Consider the following 16,973-nt stretch of genomic DNA (forward strand, 5'->3'; position numbering starts at 1 on the left):
TGGAGACCACCAAGGACCGCAGCATCTTCACCGTTGAGGGAGCAGAGAAGGAAGACGAGGGCGTCTATGTTGTCACGGTGCAGAACCCCGTGGGCGAGGACCAGGTCAACCTCACAGTCAAGGTCATCGGTGAGGCAGGGGTCCAGGTGGGGAAGCCACAGGAGCAACCAGGGAGGACCCATCCATGCACTCGTTTAGTCTCTAGACAAACACTGTGGGCCACATTCTTAGATCCATAGAGAGGGTTGGGACTAGGACCGGTGAATATGGGCAGTGGGGAGCTGTAACAGGTTGTTTGCAGGCTGGTGATGTGATCAGAACTGCATTCTGGAAAGATCGTTTTAGGCTCTGTGGGCAGTGGGGGAAGCCTGTTGGTTGGGGTGGTGTGGGGATGGGCAACGTTGGCCTCGGCCGGGCAGAGCTGATGTGGGTCCCCTCCCCCCAGATGTGCCGGATGCTCCGGCGGCCCCCAAGATCAGCAACGTGGGCGAGGACTCCTGCACGGTGCGGTGGGAGCCCCCTGCCTACGATGGCGGGCAGCCAGTCCTAGGTGAGCCGAGGGCACAGGGGACATAGCCCAGGGCAGGGGGTGCGGGGATGCCTGCGCTCTAGACCAGACCTCCCACCTCCCCTCACCAGGCTACATCCTGGAGCGCAAGAAGAAGAAGAGCTACCGGTGGATGCGGCTGAACTTCGACCTGCTGCGGGAGCTGAGTCACGAAGCGCGGTGCATGATCGAGGGCGTGGTCTACGAGATGCGGGTCTACGCCGTCAACGCAGTGGGCATGTCCAGGCCTAGCCCCGCCTCCCAGCCGTTCATGCCTGTTGGTGAGCCTGCCCTGCCTGCCCCGCCCCACGCCCTCCCGTTCAGGGGCCCCAGTAATAGCAGCTACTCTGTGGGTGGCGCTTACACCCGTGGTGGTCTCCTTTAATCACCTTCATTTCACAGGTGAAGAAAAAGTGAGGCTCTGAGAAGTTAGATGACTTTATCGAGGTCACCAGCTGGCAGGGGGTGGAGCTGAGACACCTCTCCAGCCTCACTTTCCACATCTATAAAATGGGGATAATGACAGTATCTACTTCATAGAATTGTTAGGATGAAATGAGGTCATGCAGGTGGAGCATCTGGCATACAGCAGCTCAGTAAATCATTGTTCCCTCTTCCCCACTCCCTTCAGCCAGCATTTGTTAACCAGGGAAGAGGGTGAGGGCAGTTGGGTCCCTCGGAAAGGGCCCTGGACCAGGAATCAGAGATGGGGTTTGCAGAGCCAGCTCTTTCATCCCGAGGAGGGATGTCTGGAGTCATCGTCTTCCCCTGTGCCTCAGTTTCCACATCTGTATAATGGAGGTTGAGAAGGTAGAACAGACACCGAGGGTGTGGCACTCTCGAGGACACATGTCCCTGTCGGGACATGTGAGTCTCGGGGGGAGGAGGGTGGCTGTCTGGTGGGGCAGACACAGGGAGGGGGGCACAGTGTGGTGAGATGGCAGGAAGAGGGTGCCTGTGGGGAGAAGGGGCCAGGCCTCCCTTTAGGAAGTGACTTCCGGTTTTCTCAGCTCTTAGTCAACTCAGTTACTCATACAGGGTCAGGAAATTTCCATGTTTTAGGCCAGTTTTTTCTTAAATTACATTTAAAGAAATTTCCTACACCATCTGACAAAAGTGGCTCTTCTAAGGATGTTGGTGTTGTTTTTGGGTGTCTTTTCCTTTTTAGATCTCTTCTGTAATCGCTGATGCTGCTTGGGTGTGTGTTTGTTTGTAAGCCTGTCTAGAGACATGTCTTTTAATGGAGCTGAAATATTTCTCAGAGTGCTTGAAAGCCAGTCAAAGGGGGAGGATTTCCCTGGATTGTGGTCCTTCAGCTGCCCTGGCTGGTGCAGACTCACTCAGACCCCTCTCTGGCTTCCCCTCTGCCCAGGCCCCCCCAGTGAGCCCAGCCACCTGGCGGTGGAGGATGTCTCTGACACCACCGTCTCCCTCAAGTGGAGGCCCCCAGAGCGCATGGGAGCTGGAGGCCTTGACGGCTACAGCGTGGAGTACTGCCAGGATGGCTGTGAGTGCTTCAGCCCAGCCCTGGGCCCTCCGCCTCCCAGCACCCTTCTCTGAACTGCCCTCCAGGCCAGGCCAGGTCCCTGTCACCCTGCAGGGCCCCTGTCTGCAGTGGAGGCCCCAGTCAGCCACCAGGGATGTGGGCGGCAGGATGCGGACACTGCCCATGGCCTTGCCTCTTCATCCCCACCCCCGCCCCCAGGCTCGGAGTGGGTGGCTGCCCTTCAGGGGCTGACCGAGCACACATCACTGCTGGTGAAGGACCTGCCCACGGGGGCTCGGCTGCTCTTCCGCGTGCGGGCTCACAACGTGGCGGGGCCTGGAGCCCCTGGCACCACCACGGAGCCTGTGACGGTGCAGGAGATACTGCGTGAGTGCCCCTCGTGCAGGGATGAGACCTGCCACTGGCACCCTGGCCCTTGGGGTCCAGTGGATGTGGGGACAGTCAGGGAGACCCTACTTGGAGGGGATAAATGCTGGGCAGGGACAGGAGGGGTCGGTGCCTATACCCGTGCCACAGGCCAGATGTGCGGAGAGGGCCTCCCTCTTGGTTTTCCATGTCAACCCCCAGTTCTGGACCAGGGAAAATGTAGGTCATTGTACCATCACCTTCGAGCTCTGTTTTGTGGGTCTCTGAGTTCCAACAGGTAGGTATTGTCCATGTGTTAAGGACTGATCAGTGAAGTAGCTTGTTGTCAGATTGGCCCATGTGGGATCCACTTTCCATTATTTTGCCAACGAAGAGTCAGTCCTTTAAGGATCGGTTCTCAGAGTGGAAAGAGGCAGCAAACTGGGATGGAAACAGCAGGGGGCATAGAGTCCAAAAGCCTAGGTTTGCATCCTGGCCTGTGACTGGCTAGCTGTGTGACCTTAGATAAGTTCCTCACTCTCTCTGATCCCTGCCTGTTGTAGCAGTGTGGAGAGGCTCAGGTGGAAGCAGGAGCTTTGGGAACCTTTGGGGCTGGGGTTGGGGAGCTAAAGGAGAGGAGGGCCCGGCAGGTGGCATGTTTCTTAGTTGCGGCTCTCCAGGCCCTGCCTCCAGCGGGCGGCGCTGTGGCGCTCCTTGGGCCTGCAGCTGTGGGGGCCCCCGCCGAGCCCCTCACTCGTACCCACAGAGCGGCCACGGCTCCAGCTACCCAGACATCTTCGCCAGACCATCCAGAAGAAGGTCGGAGAGCCCGTGAACCTCCTCATTCCTTTCCAGGTAGGGCTGTCCCCCTTCCCTTCCCCCCCCCCCCCGTGTGTTGTCCACGCCCAGCAGACAGATGTCTCAGCGAGGCTGGGGCGGTGGCCGGTAGGGAGAGCCAGGCTCTGGAGTGAGCTGTCCCCCCGCACAGGGCAAGCCCCGGCCTCAGGTGACCTGGACCAAAGAGGGACGGCCACTGGCAGGCGAGGAGGTGAGCATCCGCAACAGCCCCGCGGACACCATCCTGTTCATCCGGGCCGCGCACCTCGCCCACTCGGGCACCTACCGGCTGACTCTGCGCATCGAGAGCATGGAGGACGAGGCCGAGCTGGTCCTGCAGGTCATTGGTACGTGGCGTTGGGGCTTCCCTCCGAGTCCGAGCATTTTCAGTCCCTGAGCTGGGCTGCCAGGGCCCAGGGCTCAACCTGGAGCTTCTCGTCTTCCAGGCCTGGGGCCCCTCCTCTGGGATGCCCAGAGCCCCTGCAGAAGATGGCAGGCCAGGTCCTGGCAGGGCTGAGGGGGCCCCCGGAGTCTGGCGTCCCCTACTCACACTCAGGCGAGGTCAGGAGATTTGGGCTTCCCACTGGGTCTGTCTCCTGCAGACAAGCCAAGTCCTCCCCAGGATATCCGGGTCACTGACACATGGGATTTCAATGTGGCTCTGGAGTGGAAGCCACCCCAGGATGACGGCAACACAGAGCTCTGGGGCTACACGATTCAGAAAGCTGACAAGAAGAGCATGGTGAGCCCGGGGGCCTGGGCCCCCTGCACGCACCCTCTCTGGGTCCAGGCAGACCCGGGCCCCAGCTGCCCCTCCCCGATATCCTTAGACTGGTTCCCTCCACAGGGAAGGTGCTGACCCCAGGGGTACCCAAGAGAGGCCCCTGGCAGGAAGTAGGGCTTGCCCCAGAGACCCCCCTACCTTTCCTCCACACCCCAGGAGTGGTTCACCGTCTTGGAGCATTACCGCCGCACCCACTGTGTGGTGTCAGAGCTCATCGTCGGCAATGGCTACTACTTCCGGGTCTTCAGCCATAACGTGGTGGGGCCCAGTGACAGAGCCGCCACCACCAAGGAGCCTGTCTTTATCCCTAGACCAGGTGCTGTACCTTCACTCCCACCCCCCGTGGGCTGGGGCGGGGGCGGGGGGCGAGCCTGGCTAGGTGTGGCCCTCTTGGTACCAAGTTCTGTCACCAACAGGCATCATGTATGAGTCACCCAGCTACAAGGCCCTGGACTTCTCTGAGGCCCCAAGCTTCACCCGCCCCCTGGTGAACCGTTCGGTCATTGCCGGCTACAACACTACCCTCTGCTGTGCTGTCCGGGGTAGCCCCAAGGTAGGGAGCTTTGGGCCCTGGTCCAGGCCGACCCAGGAGGCCTGGCTCGTAGGCCGCTGCCTCAAGCAGTCCTCCCCCGAGCCTGTCCCCCTGTTTTCTCTCCACTTTTGGGTATCAGGGCCCTCCCTGAACAGGGCCTTGGCATTCCTCATTGGCTCCCTGTTCATACTCGGCCCTGGGCATAGTTTGGGACTCCAGTGGGATCCCCAGAGTAGAAACGCAAATGCCTCGTCTCCCTAGGTTCCTGCCAGGTCCTCTCTCAACCTGAGAGATCTCCCCCCTTCCCATCTACAGCCCAGAATTTCCTGGTTCAAGAACGGCCTGGACCTGGGCAAAGACGCCCGCTTCCGCATGTTCAGCAAGCAGGGAGTGTTGACCTTGGAGATTAGAAAGCCTTGCCCCTTCGACGGGGGTGTCTATGTCTGCAGGGCCACCAACTTGCAAGGCGAGGCACAGTGTGAGTGCCGCCTGGAAGTGCGAGGTGAGGAACCCGCTGGGCTAGGGCCTGTGGGGTGGTGGCAAAGGCCGGGTGCCAGCTGGGACTCGGGGCTTTCGCTTTGCTGTCCTGGCCCAAGCAGCTGCTCTGGCTGAAAGAGCAATGACCCTGTCATGTCCAGATGGTGTTGGCTTCTGGACTTCGTTGCCAGAGCTGCTTGCCTGAGCCTTCCCGAAGGCTGGGGGTGGGGGAACACATGTAGTGCTGGGAGGTTCAACACATGCATGGCATGGCCTCCTTCTCTCCTGCAGTGCCTCAGTGACCAGGCTGGCTCCCTGGGGATGGCCAGGTATGTACTCCACATCACCCTGATACCCGGGTCCCAAATCAAAGGCTGAGCCCTGGCCCTTTGTCCAGGGGCAGCCAGCAGGAAATGGGGGTGCAGGTGGCTCTTAGTAGGGTTTCAGTCCAGCTCATTCACAAGGGAGCCTGTGTCACAGGTGCAACTGGAGCCAACCCATGTACCAGGAGCCTGGAAGGAAGTTGGACAAGCCACCTTCTGCTGTTGGATGTGTGTGCAAGTGTGTGTGTGTTGGAGCTGGGCTGTGGGAGCCCCAGCAGGGCAGCATAGTTATGAAGAGCTAGGCGTGGGGGGGCACTCCGCACAGGCTAACCTGTCAGAGCTCCATCTGGAAGCTCCTCAGATCCTTGGGGCGAAAAGTGTGCGGGCTCAGGAAATGATGGCTGCGGATAGGCCTCTCTGGCCCTGCCGTGTTTTCTCAGTGTATGAGGGCAATAAAAGATCAGTGCGATCACAGAGAACTGACTCTTCTTGTCCAAGATGCTTGTTTTCAGAAAAAGCACGGGAAAATTTACTTGATCTTGAGGGCAAACTGAAGGCAGGTATTCTTACTCCCGGATGAATTAAATGAGGACCAGAGTGGGAGCCTAAGTTCATAAAACATTAATACTAGAAGGAACCTCAGTCTTCCCCATCATCTTCAAATGAGGAAACTGAGGAGCTGTGACAGAGGAAAGTGTATTATTAGCAAAAGAGCCAGAATCCCTGGCTCTCCCATCATCATCTTTCTCCTGGTGACCCATGGTCACAGCAGCCTGGATGGGGGGGCAGTGCTAATCTCAGTGTGGTTCTGTGCCCATAAGGCCTGGAGTGAAAGTGTACCAGCTGCTTTGGGGTCCCAGTGGGCAAAAAACCCACTGCCCAGTCACACCCATATCGCACAGGAAGAGAGTGATCCTGTCTAGACAAGGCACTGGGGACCAGGAGGGTGTAGGGGCCAGGGCCCCACTCTGCTCTTCCTTCCCCCGTGGGGAGCCAGAATCCCATCATCACCGGTCTTCTTTCTTTCGGGAGGAGGAAGCCAGCAGCTCTCAGAGGTGCCCTGATTGATTGATAAGAAAGAGTGAGTGAAAAGGGTCCTTCCTGCCCAGGGAGTGGTTTTTCCACGGCACAGAAGTTCCATGAAGGCTGGTCCAAGGTTGCTTCTCGGGAGTTCTACCCAACCCGACATTCCTGGCCAAGAGCCCAGAGCCCTGGGCTCCAGGCCCCCTGGGAGGCTCTGGCCGAGTCTCAAAACCTCTCTGGAGCACACCTGTAAGGGGCACCGGATGCTGAGCCCCCGGGCCTCGGTTTTTCCTTTACTACTAAATTAATCTCTGCTTAGGTGTCAAAGCCCTGTTTGGCTGCTCCCTCTAGTGACCAGCTCATGGCACAGCAGCCCTCTGATGATGGGGCCCTGGGAAGGCCCCTCCCATGGGGCCTCCCTGAGAGCACAGGAAGCGTGGTGAGCTCCACTGGGCCAGAGGGGTGGGAAGCGGGGCCTTCAGCACACCAGAGGTTGGATGGGCATGAGCTCACCTCCCTGATTGATTCCTTCAGGCCAGAGGTGCCTTTTTCGAGTCCAGGGTCAGCCTTCCTCAGCCCGGGCTGAGAGAAGGCGTCATTTAACGCATGGCAGCCAGGAGCCCAAGGGGAGTTAAGGACCTTTATTTCACATTCACACAAATGTACATGTTCTATAAATAATGTGCAGCTGAGATATTTACAGTCATCTCTTGCCCACTCCCAGGCGCTCTCCCTCTGGCAGCCAGTGCTGCGATGCTACCCGCAGACACAGAGGTCGATACTGAACTTGGCCTCTCCCCACACCACCAGGTCCCTGGGCACGGCAGCCTGTGGTCCCTGGGACTCTCCTAGCCCCAGTCATTTTGCTCTCCCCTGCCGAAGGCCACGCAGACCACAAGGAAACTGCTGCTCAGCAAACAGCAGCCGGTCAGTGCAGCCCCCCTGCAGTGGTGGAGACGACCATGGGAGCAGCAGCCAGGCCTGTGCCCACGGGCAGTCGCTGCCAGCTCGGGAGCTGCCTGGAAGTTCCCGGGGGAACTAAGGAAGCAGGGAGGCTGCCACTCGCTCTGCTGCCCCTTGACTCTCCCCCCTTCCTTTCCCCACCCACCCCTTGTCTGGGGGGACAAGCCTCAAGCTGCCCTCAACTCCCCATAGTGGGACTGCTCCAGGCACCTAGTGGTGCCGGATCACAGAGGACGGAGAGCCCAAGTCCTGCTCTGGAAGGTTATAATGTCAAGGATGAGAAACTACAACACAAATGTCTCAATGACACGTAATAGTGGGCTCGCACTGGCCTGTACTCCCGAGTTCTTAAGAAGCCGTTGGCCCAACAGACAGACACACACGTACTTCTGCGCCCCGAGGGGACAGGAGGATGGTCTTTTGGGGGTGGAGAGGAAGAAGCTGGAAGAGACTAGCTCAGCCCTGTGAGACACACTAAGACACTGAGACACACAGAACTGGGACCCATCTAAGCCTCAGCGAGGGGGCTTGCAGAGGACACACACGCGTCACCCACTTCGCAGTCACAGCAGCATCGTGCACTTGGGAACAGCGAGAGGCAAGGGACGGCCCCGGGGCTGGGGCAGCCTTAACCCCTCTCCATCAGCTAGAGACGGGCCGGGGTGGGGTTCTGAGATCTTCCTCACTGCTACGAACAGCGGCCACATATGAGAAGAGACACAACACAGAGTAGCAGATCTCGTGGGCCTGGAGGAGAGAAAACCAGCCAGATCAACGTCACGCAGATTCCTACACCTTCACACGTGGAGATCTGCCAACTGGGAAGCTCCTGCCCTAACTCTGGGCTCAGGCCTCCGGACTAAAGAGCCCCAAGCAAGGCCCCAGAACTGGCCCGTGGGAGGGGGTCAGCATGGGTGCCTCTCCCAGGCTGAAGACCTGCTTCAGCTCCAGCTGAATCTCTGGCATCTGGACTAAATTCTCTTCTCAACCATTCTTAACTGCCCCTCACCCTGTGCTCTCAGAGGCCCACCCCACTCCTGCTGGAACGCCCCCGGGGAGCCCTTCGCAGACTGGCCTGTCGGCACACTCACCATTGGTGTCTTGTACTTGTGGCTCACCACTTCTTTAATTTCAGGAACTAAAACCGGACGGGCAAGAGACAAAACAGAAAGTTGAAAACTAGGAGCAATAGCGCCACACTCCCCCAGGCGGCAGCGCCCGGCACCAGGGTCCCCTTCCCCTCTGGGCCTCACTCAGCCCCGGCCGGGTGAGAGGACACTGGCCCCGACTCCTCAGCCTGACATCTGAGGTCTGCAGTGGCTCCTGGCTGCATGGCCATGACTCTACCGACTTTGAGAACCCCAGCACAGGAGCAGGCTAGCCTCTCACCAGCCTGGTCGCTGCTACCATCCAGGGCCCGAGGACCACAGCTGATATTCCCAGGTTTTGGCTGGGAGGAAAGCACTGCCTCCAGCCTGTGCCTCACCTTGCTGAGACACCCGAGAACTCACCCCTGTCACCAGCCCCATGCTCTGGTCAAGTTACACACGTTCCCTGTACTCCCAGCCCCTACACTGAGGGTCCTGAGGCTGGATGAAGAATTGGCATGATACTAAACCCACCAGACTTGGAAGTTTCCTTCCCTGATGGCAGGAGAGGCCCAGGCCTGCCTGTGTGAGGGAGAGCGTCAGAGGGCTCTGGAGCAGACACACCGAGCAGAAGAGACAGGTGAGTACGGCACCCGGGGAGGGAGGTGACAGGGAGCATCAGGCAAAATACACACGTGTCCACAGCCCGGAATGCAAGACTAAGAGTCACCCCCGCCCCGGCCATGCAGGGGTTCTGCTTGGCCAGAGGAAGGAGTAAGGTCCCCCAGCCTCAGCCATCATCATGGCCCCTGGAGACTGGGAGCAGGGGGCGTGGCGTCCCCTGGGGGCCAGAAAAGGTAGGATGAGAGTTGCCCACACCTTCTTCTGACCCTGGGAGGTAGAATTCAGGGGGCCCCAGGGTTAACAGGGAATAAACTCATCAAAGGTAGAGCAATGAGCCCAGGTCCTTCTCCTGAGTTGGAAGACTCCCCCAAACGTCTCTCTGGCAGAAGAGAGAAAGGAGCACACGGGAGAAAACTCGGAACCAATGAGCCAGCGCGAGGGTGGAGGAGGTTGGGAAGGAAGAGGATGGGGAGAGAGGGAAGAGACAAGTTGGTGATGCGGGCAGCTGGCTTGGGCGAAGGGAGCCTGCCCACCCACCGCAGGGCCCAAGGCAGGGGCCTGGGGAGAGGCAGCACGGCGAGGTCACTTTACCTGCTGGAGAACGAAGGTTTTCATAGCAGCGATGAGGGGCACGAAAGAATGAAGCACAAACACAGCAGGAACTCAAAGCCCCAGGGTGAGAACCCAGACACCACTCAGTCAGCGCTTGGCTGGGGGGGAGCCTAGCCCCCGGCTTCCAGCTACCACTGCCCTCTGCCTCTGAGGCCACTAGGCTTGCCTGCCCCCTGGAGTGAGCCTGCCCGCACCGCCGCACGGCCTCCTGCAGCCCAGAGGCTCGATGGACCCTGGCGTGGCCCCAGGGTGGCTGGACAGGGCACTGGGCTGCTAGAGGGACCGAGGCAGGCGACATGAACACAGCAGAGCTAGGGAATGGCTCGTCTGCTCTGCCCCACCAGCTGGCCAAACAAGGGAAGGTGGCGCTGCTTCGAGGAGCCTCCTCACTACCAGCGCTAAAGCTCTAAGCCCGGCGTCTAAGCCACTGCTCTTCGGCCCACCACTCTCAGGCAGCCAGCGACCGACTAGCTTTCCTTTCTCCTCCCTGCTCTCGTGTCAGGACTCCCTCTTCCTCCCTGTCACTCCTGCTCCTCCTGACCTCTCTGCAGAGGCTCTTCTTCTCTGTCTCTAGTCCCTCCTCTGGAGCTCCGAGGTTTGAGTTACTGCCATGTGAGTCCAGACCTAAGAGCAAAATAGTGTAATTACCAAATTCCTCCAGGACAAAGACGCCTCGAACTGTATTGCACTTTTTAATGTGATTCAGCTCTATGAAAACCTGCAAGAGAGGGAGGGAGGGAGGGAGGGAGGGAGGGGGTAAGGCCCAGAGGCTCCCCCACTGCCCCGCAAAGCCCACTCTCCCAGCTACAGCCCCACCCACACAGAAAACCTATTTCCCACAGGGAGGATGGAAGAATACACACACACACACAACTCAAAAGCGCTAAGAAGCAAAGACAGCAGAAAGGGCATGTACCTTCCGCTCCTGGCCGGAGGAGAAAGCATGGGAGAGAAAGGAAGGTGTTAGTTTTAACCGTCAAAGCCAACGCAAAGGCCCCTCTGCTGGCCTGGGCTTCCTGCCCACACCCTCTGCCCAGGGCAGTGCTTGTAGGACACCGTGCCCTAGGGCCCGCCCCCCCCCCCCCCCCCCCTCAGCTCTCGGCCCCTCTGCTGGCCTGGGCTTCCTGCCCACACCCTCTGCCCAGGGCAGTGCTTGTAGGACACCGTGCCCTAGGGCCCGCCCCCCCCCCCAGCCCATTAGCTCTCTACCCTTCCATGCATCCTCCTCCGGCGCAGAGGGCTGGCACGGGCGCAAAGCTCCCCTCAGACTGTCCTTGGGAGGGAGGTGTTGGCATCTTCCTTGAAACAGGATTCAGGCTCTCCCAAGAGTATGTGGTGATTGATAGTACTAACAGCAACCACTTGTGAGCACCTACCAGGAGTTCTACAAATACCATTTGTTTGTCCTTACATCTACGTGGCACAGGATATAGTATCACCCTCATTTTACAGATGAGGACACTGGATCAGAAAGTTTATTTGCCCGTGGATAACGAAGCCGGGCTCCAAATCCAAGTACGTCCTGACTCCAAAGACCATGCTTTTCCCATCTGTTACCCCACACTGCAGAACTCCACCGGGGGTCCAATGCTTCCTCAACTCCAGCTGACTGTTATGTGGTAGAAGATAGACCCCAAGGCCATTATCTCATCATCAGTCAGGGTTTGACTTTTCTCTCTTCAGGATCTCTCTTCTGGGGCAAAGCCTTAAACTACAGACCAGCTTGTACATACTTTGTAACGGTTAGACGGTAGGTCAGTCCAAAGGGGGTGTACCAAGCGGGAAGAGGGCATCTGGGTGTCATTTAATGACATCTCTTCTTCAGAAGGTGAGGCATCAGGGGAGGCCACAGCCCTAAAGTGCAGTCAGAAGCCTGGTCCCCGAGAAGTGCTGGCACCTTCATGGTCTAGAAAAGTACTTAAGTAAACCCCTCTTTGGGTGGACCCTAAGGTCTTAAGTACACTATTTAATATATTACCATGACTACTAGTAAACATACTACTGCAAGTATACTGCCAGGAAGCCTGGGCAGCTGTTTCCCATCACACCAAGTTGCCCAGCTGGATTCCTGAAAGAAGGAGAACTAAAATGGCAGGTGGTAGGAGGAAGCCCCAGAGTCCCGATGTTCACCGCCCCCGAGTGTCTGCTGCCTGGCCAGGGGCCGTGGTGCGTCGCACATTCGGGTCTGGCTCAGGGCCTCAAGGAGACAAACCAGTACGTGGGGGGAGGGGGAGGAAGGCACTTGTGTGAAGAGTCAGGATTGGGAGCGGACCTGGGATGATGCGCTGGCCTCAGAAAGGAATTAGCTTAAGGAATGTCCACTGAGAGAAAAAGTATTGCTGTGTTAGAACCAAGAGAAAAAAACAGTCAGCTCCTATGGTGGAGTCACAATGAGGGCAAGATGGATCCTGAAGTGCTCCCCAGTCAAAAGAAGGAGAGTGGGGCCTGTGGAGCAGGGGACCGAGTGGGGCCACTCAGAGGAAGGAAAAGAACAGGAAGAAGAATCGGCAGGAAAAAAAAAGGCAAATAAACACACACACTCCAGATGGGACAGACACACACACACACACACACACAGGCACGCACGCACGCACGCACGCGCTTTACGCACACCGGAAACACGCGAGGGGATCAGCCGGTATAGACTCTCAAAGCAAAACCACCAAGCAAAAGCACACCCCGGGATAAGGGAAGGCGGACACTGTGCGAAGAAGGGCCAAGTGAGACGCTCTCACTCACACTGTGCTGAGTCTAATGGGCAGGGGCGGCCGGGCCACCATGGCTCCCTCTCTCTCCCCTCCTCCCCCGCACAGGCTCCCTGCCGCACCTTCCGGGTGGTTGCCAGTGTCACTGCGCCCTCCCCTCTGATTGTTCTCTCCGGTCCAGCTGCTCCGATTCTCTCACTAGCCCCGGAGGCCTCTCTCACGCTCACTGGGGAAGCACTGGGGACCTGGACGCTGATCCTTACTGCAGATGGTACACCGGGGCTGGGAAGCCTCATGCTGCCGCTTGCACCTACCTGGTTGTGCATGAACTTGAGATTGATCCCTTCTAGGGTGACCTGCAGCAAGCCACCCTCGCCAGTCTTCAGGTCCTGCACAGGGAACTCGCCACCCAGCTCCGGCCCTGTGGCGAGGGAGGAGGTCATCAGCTAACCGGGAGGTGGGGAGTCCCGCGGCCTGACCTCCTCATTAGGCCTCCACCGCTCAGGACGGATGAAAACCAACAGAAGGCACGCGCCCAGGGAGCCGTCCTCTGCTCACCGGGTTTGATGCTCTGCTGTCGGGCGGCAGCACGCTCCATGCTATCCTTCACGCAGTAGTACAGCTCCCGACACTGCGGCACAGTGGGGAGAGCTGTCCTGTCATACAAGCTCTCCAGGCTCCCCACCCTCCGCTCTAGAATGGCTGCTGGAGGCCTGGGCCGATGCCAGGACCTCGGAGACAGCTTTACGTGTTCCACGCCACAGCCAGAGGCAAAAGTGGGGCTCCAGCGTGGATTCTGGAATGTTAACTTCCCTGCAGGAGCTCCACACTTTCCCTCAACGCCCAACCCCCAACGCACACAGAGTTCACGGGTACCTTCTTAGTATAGAATTTGTTGAGCTGGGTCTCAGAGCCGTTTCTACGCCACAAGCATAGCACCTTGGTCTTGGGACAGTAGGTCATGTTGATGAGCTTCTCGTACCACCAGCGCTCGTACACTGTCCCGATGTTACTACGCAGCACCACGCAGTCGTCACACACCTGCAGAGGCGCACGGGGCAGTCGGTGGCCCTGGTCTCTTCCCACCCCAGGCCACACTGCACGCTGCTCCCCACGGGGAAAGATGGGACAACTGGTCCTAGGAGCATCCCCAAGGTCAGGTTTTCTGTCTTATGCTCAGTCTTCCTTATGTGGAGACACAAACACTGAACTGCTGGACACATCGTCCACTAGAAGTTTTACTGACAGAGGAGGAGCTGTTGAAAGGAACTTGTGGGCAAGGAAGGAGGCTCACTTCACTTCAGTCAGTGTTCATTACTTCTTACATGTTCTGGACTTAAAGTACGCAGAGGATATCTTATGCCTCTACCTTACAACCTTAGGAATCATCGCTATTGACAAGCACAAAGGCCGGGGATTAGGACAGACTTAACCAAGGAGGAAAAAAATGGAACCAACACACTTTCTAATCCTGGCTCGGCTCTGGTTCTGCATAAATCTTTTCAAAAATTAATTATACAAGTGACACACGGACATTGCTTATTGCAAAAAAAAAATTATACTACACAGGATGATATAAACTAAAAGGCAAAGTTCTCCACATCCTCTTCTTGCTCAACATTCTCCCTCAGGAGGACGTACCTGTTCGTATGCCTTCAATTATGGTGGAGACACTATAGCATAATGGGTAGGAGCACAGGTGTAAGATCAGACTACCTGGATTTAGATTTAAGGCTGTCTCCTTACTTAGCTGTGTCACCTTAAGCAAGTTAATCTCTGTCTATATTTCCTCATGTGTAAGATGGGGATAGTAATAACTTCATGGAGTTACTGTGAAGATTAAATAAGTTAATGTGCATAAAATTCTTAGACTTCCCTGGTGGCGCAGTGGTTAAGAATCCACCTGCCAATGCAGGGGACACGGGTTCGAGCCCTGGTCCGAGAAGATCCCACATGCCGTGGAGCAACTAAGCCCGTGCACCACAACTACTGAGCCTGTGCTCTAGAGCCTACAAACCACAACTACTGAACCCCTGTGCCACAAGTACTGAAGCCTGTGCACCTACAGCCCCGTGCTCCACAACAAGAGAAGCCACCGCAATGACAAGCACGCACACTGCAATGAAGAGTAGCCCCCGCTCGCCGCAACTAGAGAAAGCCTGCACGCAGCAAAAAAGACCCAATGCCAGCCAAAAAATAAATAAACTAGTTAATTAAATAAATTTTTTAAAAAATTCTTAGAATAAAGCCAGGCACACAGAATGTACCCTGGAGTTAGCTGCTATAACAACAATACAACTATGATATAAGAAATATAATAATAATTATTATGACCACGTTGATGATTCTCAAATCTTTCTCCATATGAGACCTGTCTTCCTGAGTCCTGACCTCTATCTGGATGTCTCACTGGCAGCACTTCAAACTCACCACGTCCAAATCTGAACTCCACATCTCCTCCCTGGGCAGCTCCTCCTTCTAAGTTCCCTATTTCAGTAAATGGCATCACTGTCTCCCCCAGCTGCCCAGGCCAGAAATGGAGGACTGATGCAAGACTCCTTCCTTTTCCTCTAACTATACCATCAAGTCCCACCATTCTACCCCCAATACCCCTGGAACACACTTCCCCTCCCCGACTCCAGCCATCAAGTCCTACTCTTCTTCAAGTCTAAGCTCAAAGGTCACTTCTGAGGGTCACCCACGACTCCCAGACCCTCTGCCATGTATTCCCATAACACCTGCCCCCTGAACATCTTCTCTCAATGCTCATTATATTTTATGACACTGGGTGTTTAATTATCTGACTTTCCCAATGGCTTGCCAACCCTGTTAGGGCAACAGAAACTATGTCTCCCTTATTCACTGATATAACCCCAAACCCAGCAAACCAGGCAGAGTGCCTGGCTATGATATGCGCCCCATAAAAATTAGGTGAATGAATGAGGAATATACAAGATTACCAGTTTTAATCTACCATCTAAGACTTTACTGGGGCTCAAAAGCTTTAGGAAGAAAAGGGCCAACGTAGCTGAGTAGGAATTAGAAACTTGGATTCTAGCCCCAGTTGAACTCTGTGGTTCTCTCCATGAGGAAAATGGAGAATACCACTCCACTTTCCATAACCCTCTAAGAACACGATGGAAAGGAGAGGGACAGGTATTTAGAAGAACATATGATTTCTAGGCTAGAGAGACGATGGTAATAATGTGTCATACTTGCCTATGCTGCTGGTAGAGGTGTAAACTGGCATAGTCTTTGGGATGGCAATTTGGCAAAATCTATCAAAACTGTAAATGTATATAAGCTTGACCTAGAAATTTCACACTAAGAATCTATCCTATAGAAATTCTCATGTGAGTGAGCAAAGATTTATGTTCAAGGATAATCAGTGAAGCGTTGTTTAAAAAAAAAAGTTGGAGGGACCAGTTAAATAAATTACGGCACATCCATATAACACCTAATGGTTAAGCATCCATTTAAAAAAATAGAAACAGATTTCTATAATATGCAGACATATTATCGATATGCCTGTGATACATTAAGTGAAAAAAGCCAAATTAAATAACAATATTTGTAGTTTGATATCGCTTTTATAAACACTGAAACAAAATTCCATATAAGTAAGCTATATTTATACAAATATGCATTTTTTTTAAATCTGAAAGGATTCATGCCAGGTTCTTTAACGGTGGTCACCTCTGAGACACGGCACAGGAAGGAAGTGAAGGAAAATGTTTACTTTTTACTTTATTTACTTCTATGTGGTTTGAAACTTTTACGGCATATACTCTATTACTTTTGTAATTAAAATAAAAGGCAATAAAGATGATTTTTTAAAGTCTTTGCAAGTTGCTATCCAACTACTCATGTAACCAGTAGGCTGTGCTGAGAACAGCTAAATCTGATAGCATCACAGTAGCCAGGCACTGATGGAATGAGCAAGGTACCCTCGCTTTGCAGTACAAGGGGGAGCATCTATGAGATGATGGACCCACCCCATGCTCCAGGGCCCTCGTATGAGGCTCCCTGTAACAGTGGTGAGAGAGAATCCTATACTTCAAGGAATCCCCTGGAGAAATTTACTGTGGTGCAGATGTCCTAAGTAGCCCTCAGCTCTGACAGGCACCTAGCCAAATTCTAACACTTCAAGGTGACATGGAAATGACTCCCTTCTCAGCTACATCATCATGTATGTTTCTGCCTCAGAGCAGAAATCCCACCCTACGTTTGACAAACTACCTCTTCAAAAAGCTGTGAATGTGAAAATCAAATTCAACTAAGCCAAAAGGCAGCAGAATATTAGCTAATTTCACTACTTTATAGAGGAGCAGTACTTGGTCCCTAAAATTACTTAGAAAGAGATCCATTTGAGAATTAAAAACACAGAAATGAAGAAAACATGGCCAATTTCCTTTACAATACTGGATTAAGAAAGGGTTTTTCTAACTATGACTCAAAATCCAGAAGCCACAAAAGAAATGACTGATTAATTTAACTACAAGAAAGTAAAAAAATCCTGCATGGTAAAAAATACCATAAGCTAGGGACTTTCCTGGTGGTCCAGTGGTTAAGACTCTGTGCTCCCAATGCAGGGGGCCCGGGTTTG

General features: G+C 55.1%; 2 protein-coding genes across 3 annotated transcripts; one reads left to right on the forward strand and one right to left on the reverse strand.

Annotated features, from left to right (window-relative positions):
- Positions 1–2: 2 nt before the first annotated feature.
- Positions 3–5,794, forward strand: LOC114487947 (myosin-binding protein C, cardiac-type; the record flags this gene model as incomplete). Its single annotated transcript, XM_028500917.1, has 12 exons — positions 3–129; positions 446–550; positions 640–828; positions 1,920–2,054; positions 2,253–2,420; positions 3,166–3,254; positions 3,388–3,583; positions 3,839–3,978; positions 4,177–4,336; positions 4,437–4,573; positions 4,868–5,054; positions 5,321–5,794. Coding segments are annotated over 12 exons (1,644 nt in total), but the record flags the coding sequence as incomplete, so codon positions are not given.
- A 1,213-nt stretch (positions 5,795–7,007) lies between these two features.
- Positions 7,008–15,955, reverse strand: MADD (MAP kinase activating death domain). 2 transcript variants are annotated; one of them, XM_028501609.2, is made up of 6 exons: positions 13,244–15,955; positions 12,926–12,998; positions 12,682–12,788; positions 10,311–10,380; positions 8,430–8,476; positions 7,008–8,085 (listed from the first exon to the last, which is right to left on the reverse strand). In XM_028501609.2, exons 1-6 carry the CDS (start codon positions 13,328–13,330, stop codon positions 7,981–7,983), a joined length of 489 nt encoding a protein of 162 aa, XP_028357410.1. In that variant the 5' UTR covers positions 13,331–15,955; the 3' UTR covers positions 7,008–7,980. The 2 variants fall into 2 exon arrangements, with proteins under 2 accessions (XP_028357410.1, XP_028357411.1); XM_028501610.2 differs by lacking the exons at positions 10,311–10,380; positions 12,682–12,788; positions 12,926–12,998; positions 13,244–15,955 and adding an exon at positions 9,642–10,193.
- Positions 15,956–16,973: the final 1,018 nt, after the last annotated feature.

This window comes from Physeter macrocephalus, chromosome 16 (assembly GCF_002837175.3).
Source record: "Physeter macrocephalus isolate SW-GA chromosome 16, ASM283717v5, whole genome shotgun sequence".
Classification (NCBI taxonomy): domain Eukaryota; kingdom Metazoa; phylum Chordata; class Mammalia; order Artiodactyla; family Physeteridae; genus Physeter; species Physeter macrocephalus.

Bases quoted from the DNA above. Each gene is read 5' to 3' on its own strand.
- MADD (XM_028501609.2), bottom strand. From the start codon at position 13,330: ATGACCTACTGTCCCAAGACCAAGGTGCTATGCTTGTGGCGTAGAAAC. The intron at 12,789-12,925 runs GTGAGCAGAGGA...CCCTCGCCACAG, and splicing joins ACAGCAGAGCATCAAACCCG to GGCCGGAGCTGGGTGGCGAG. The intron at 10,381-12,681 runs GTAGGTGCAAGC...CCTCTCTTGCAG, and splicing joins TCAAGTTCATGCACAACCAG to GTTTTCATAGAGCTGAATCA.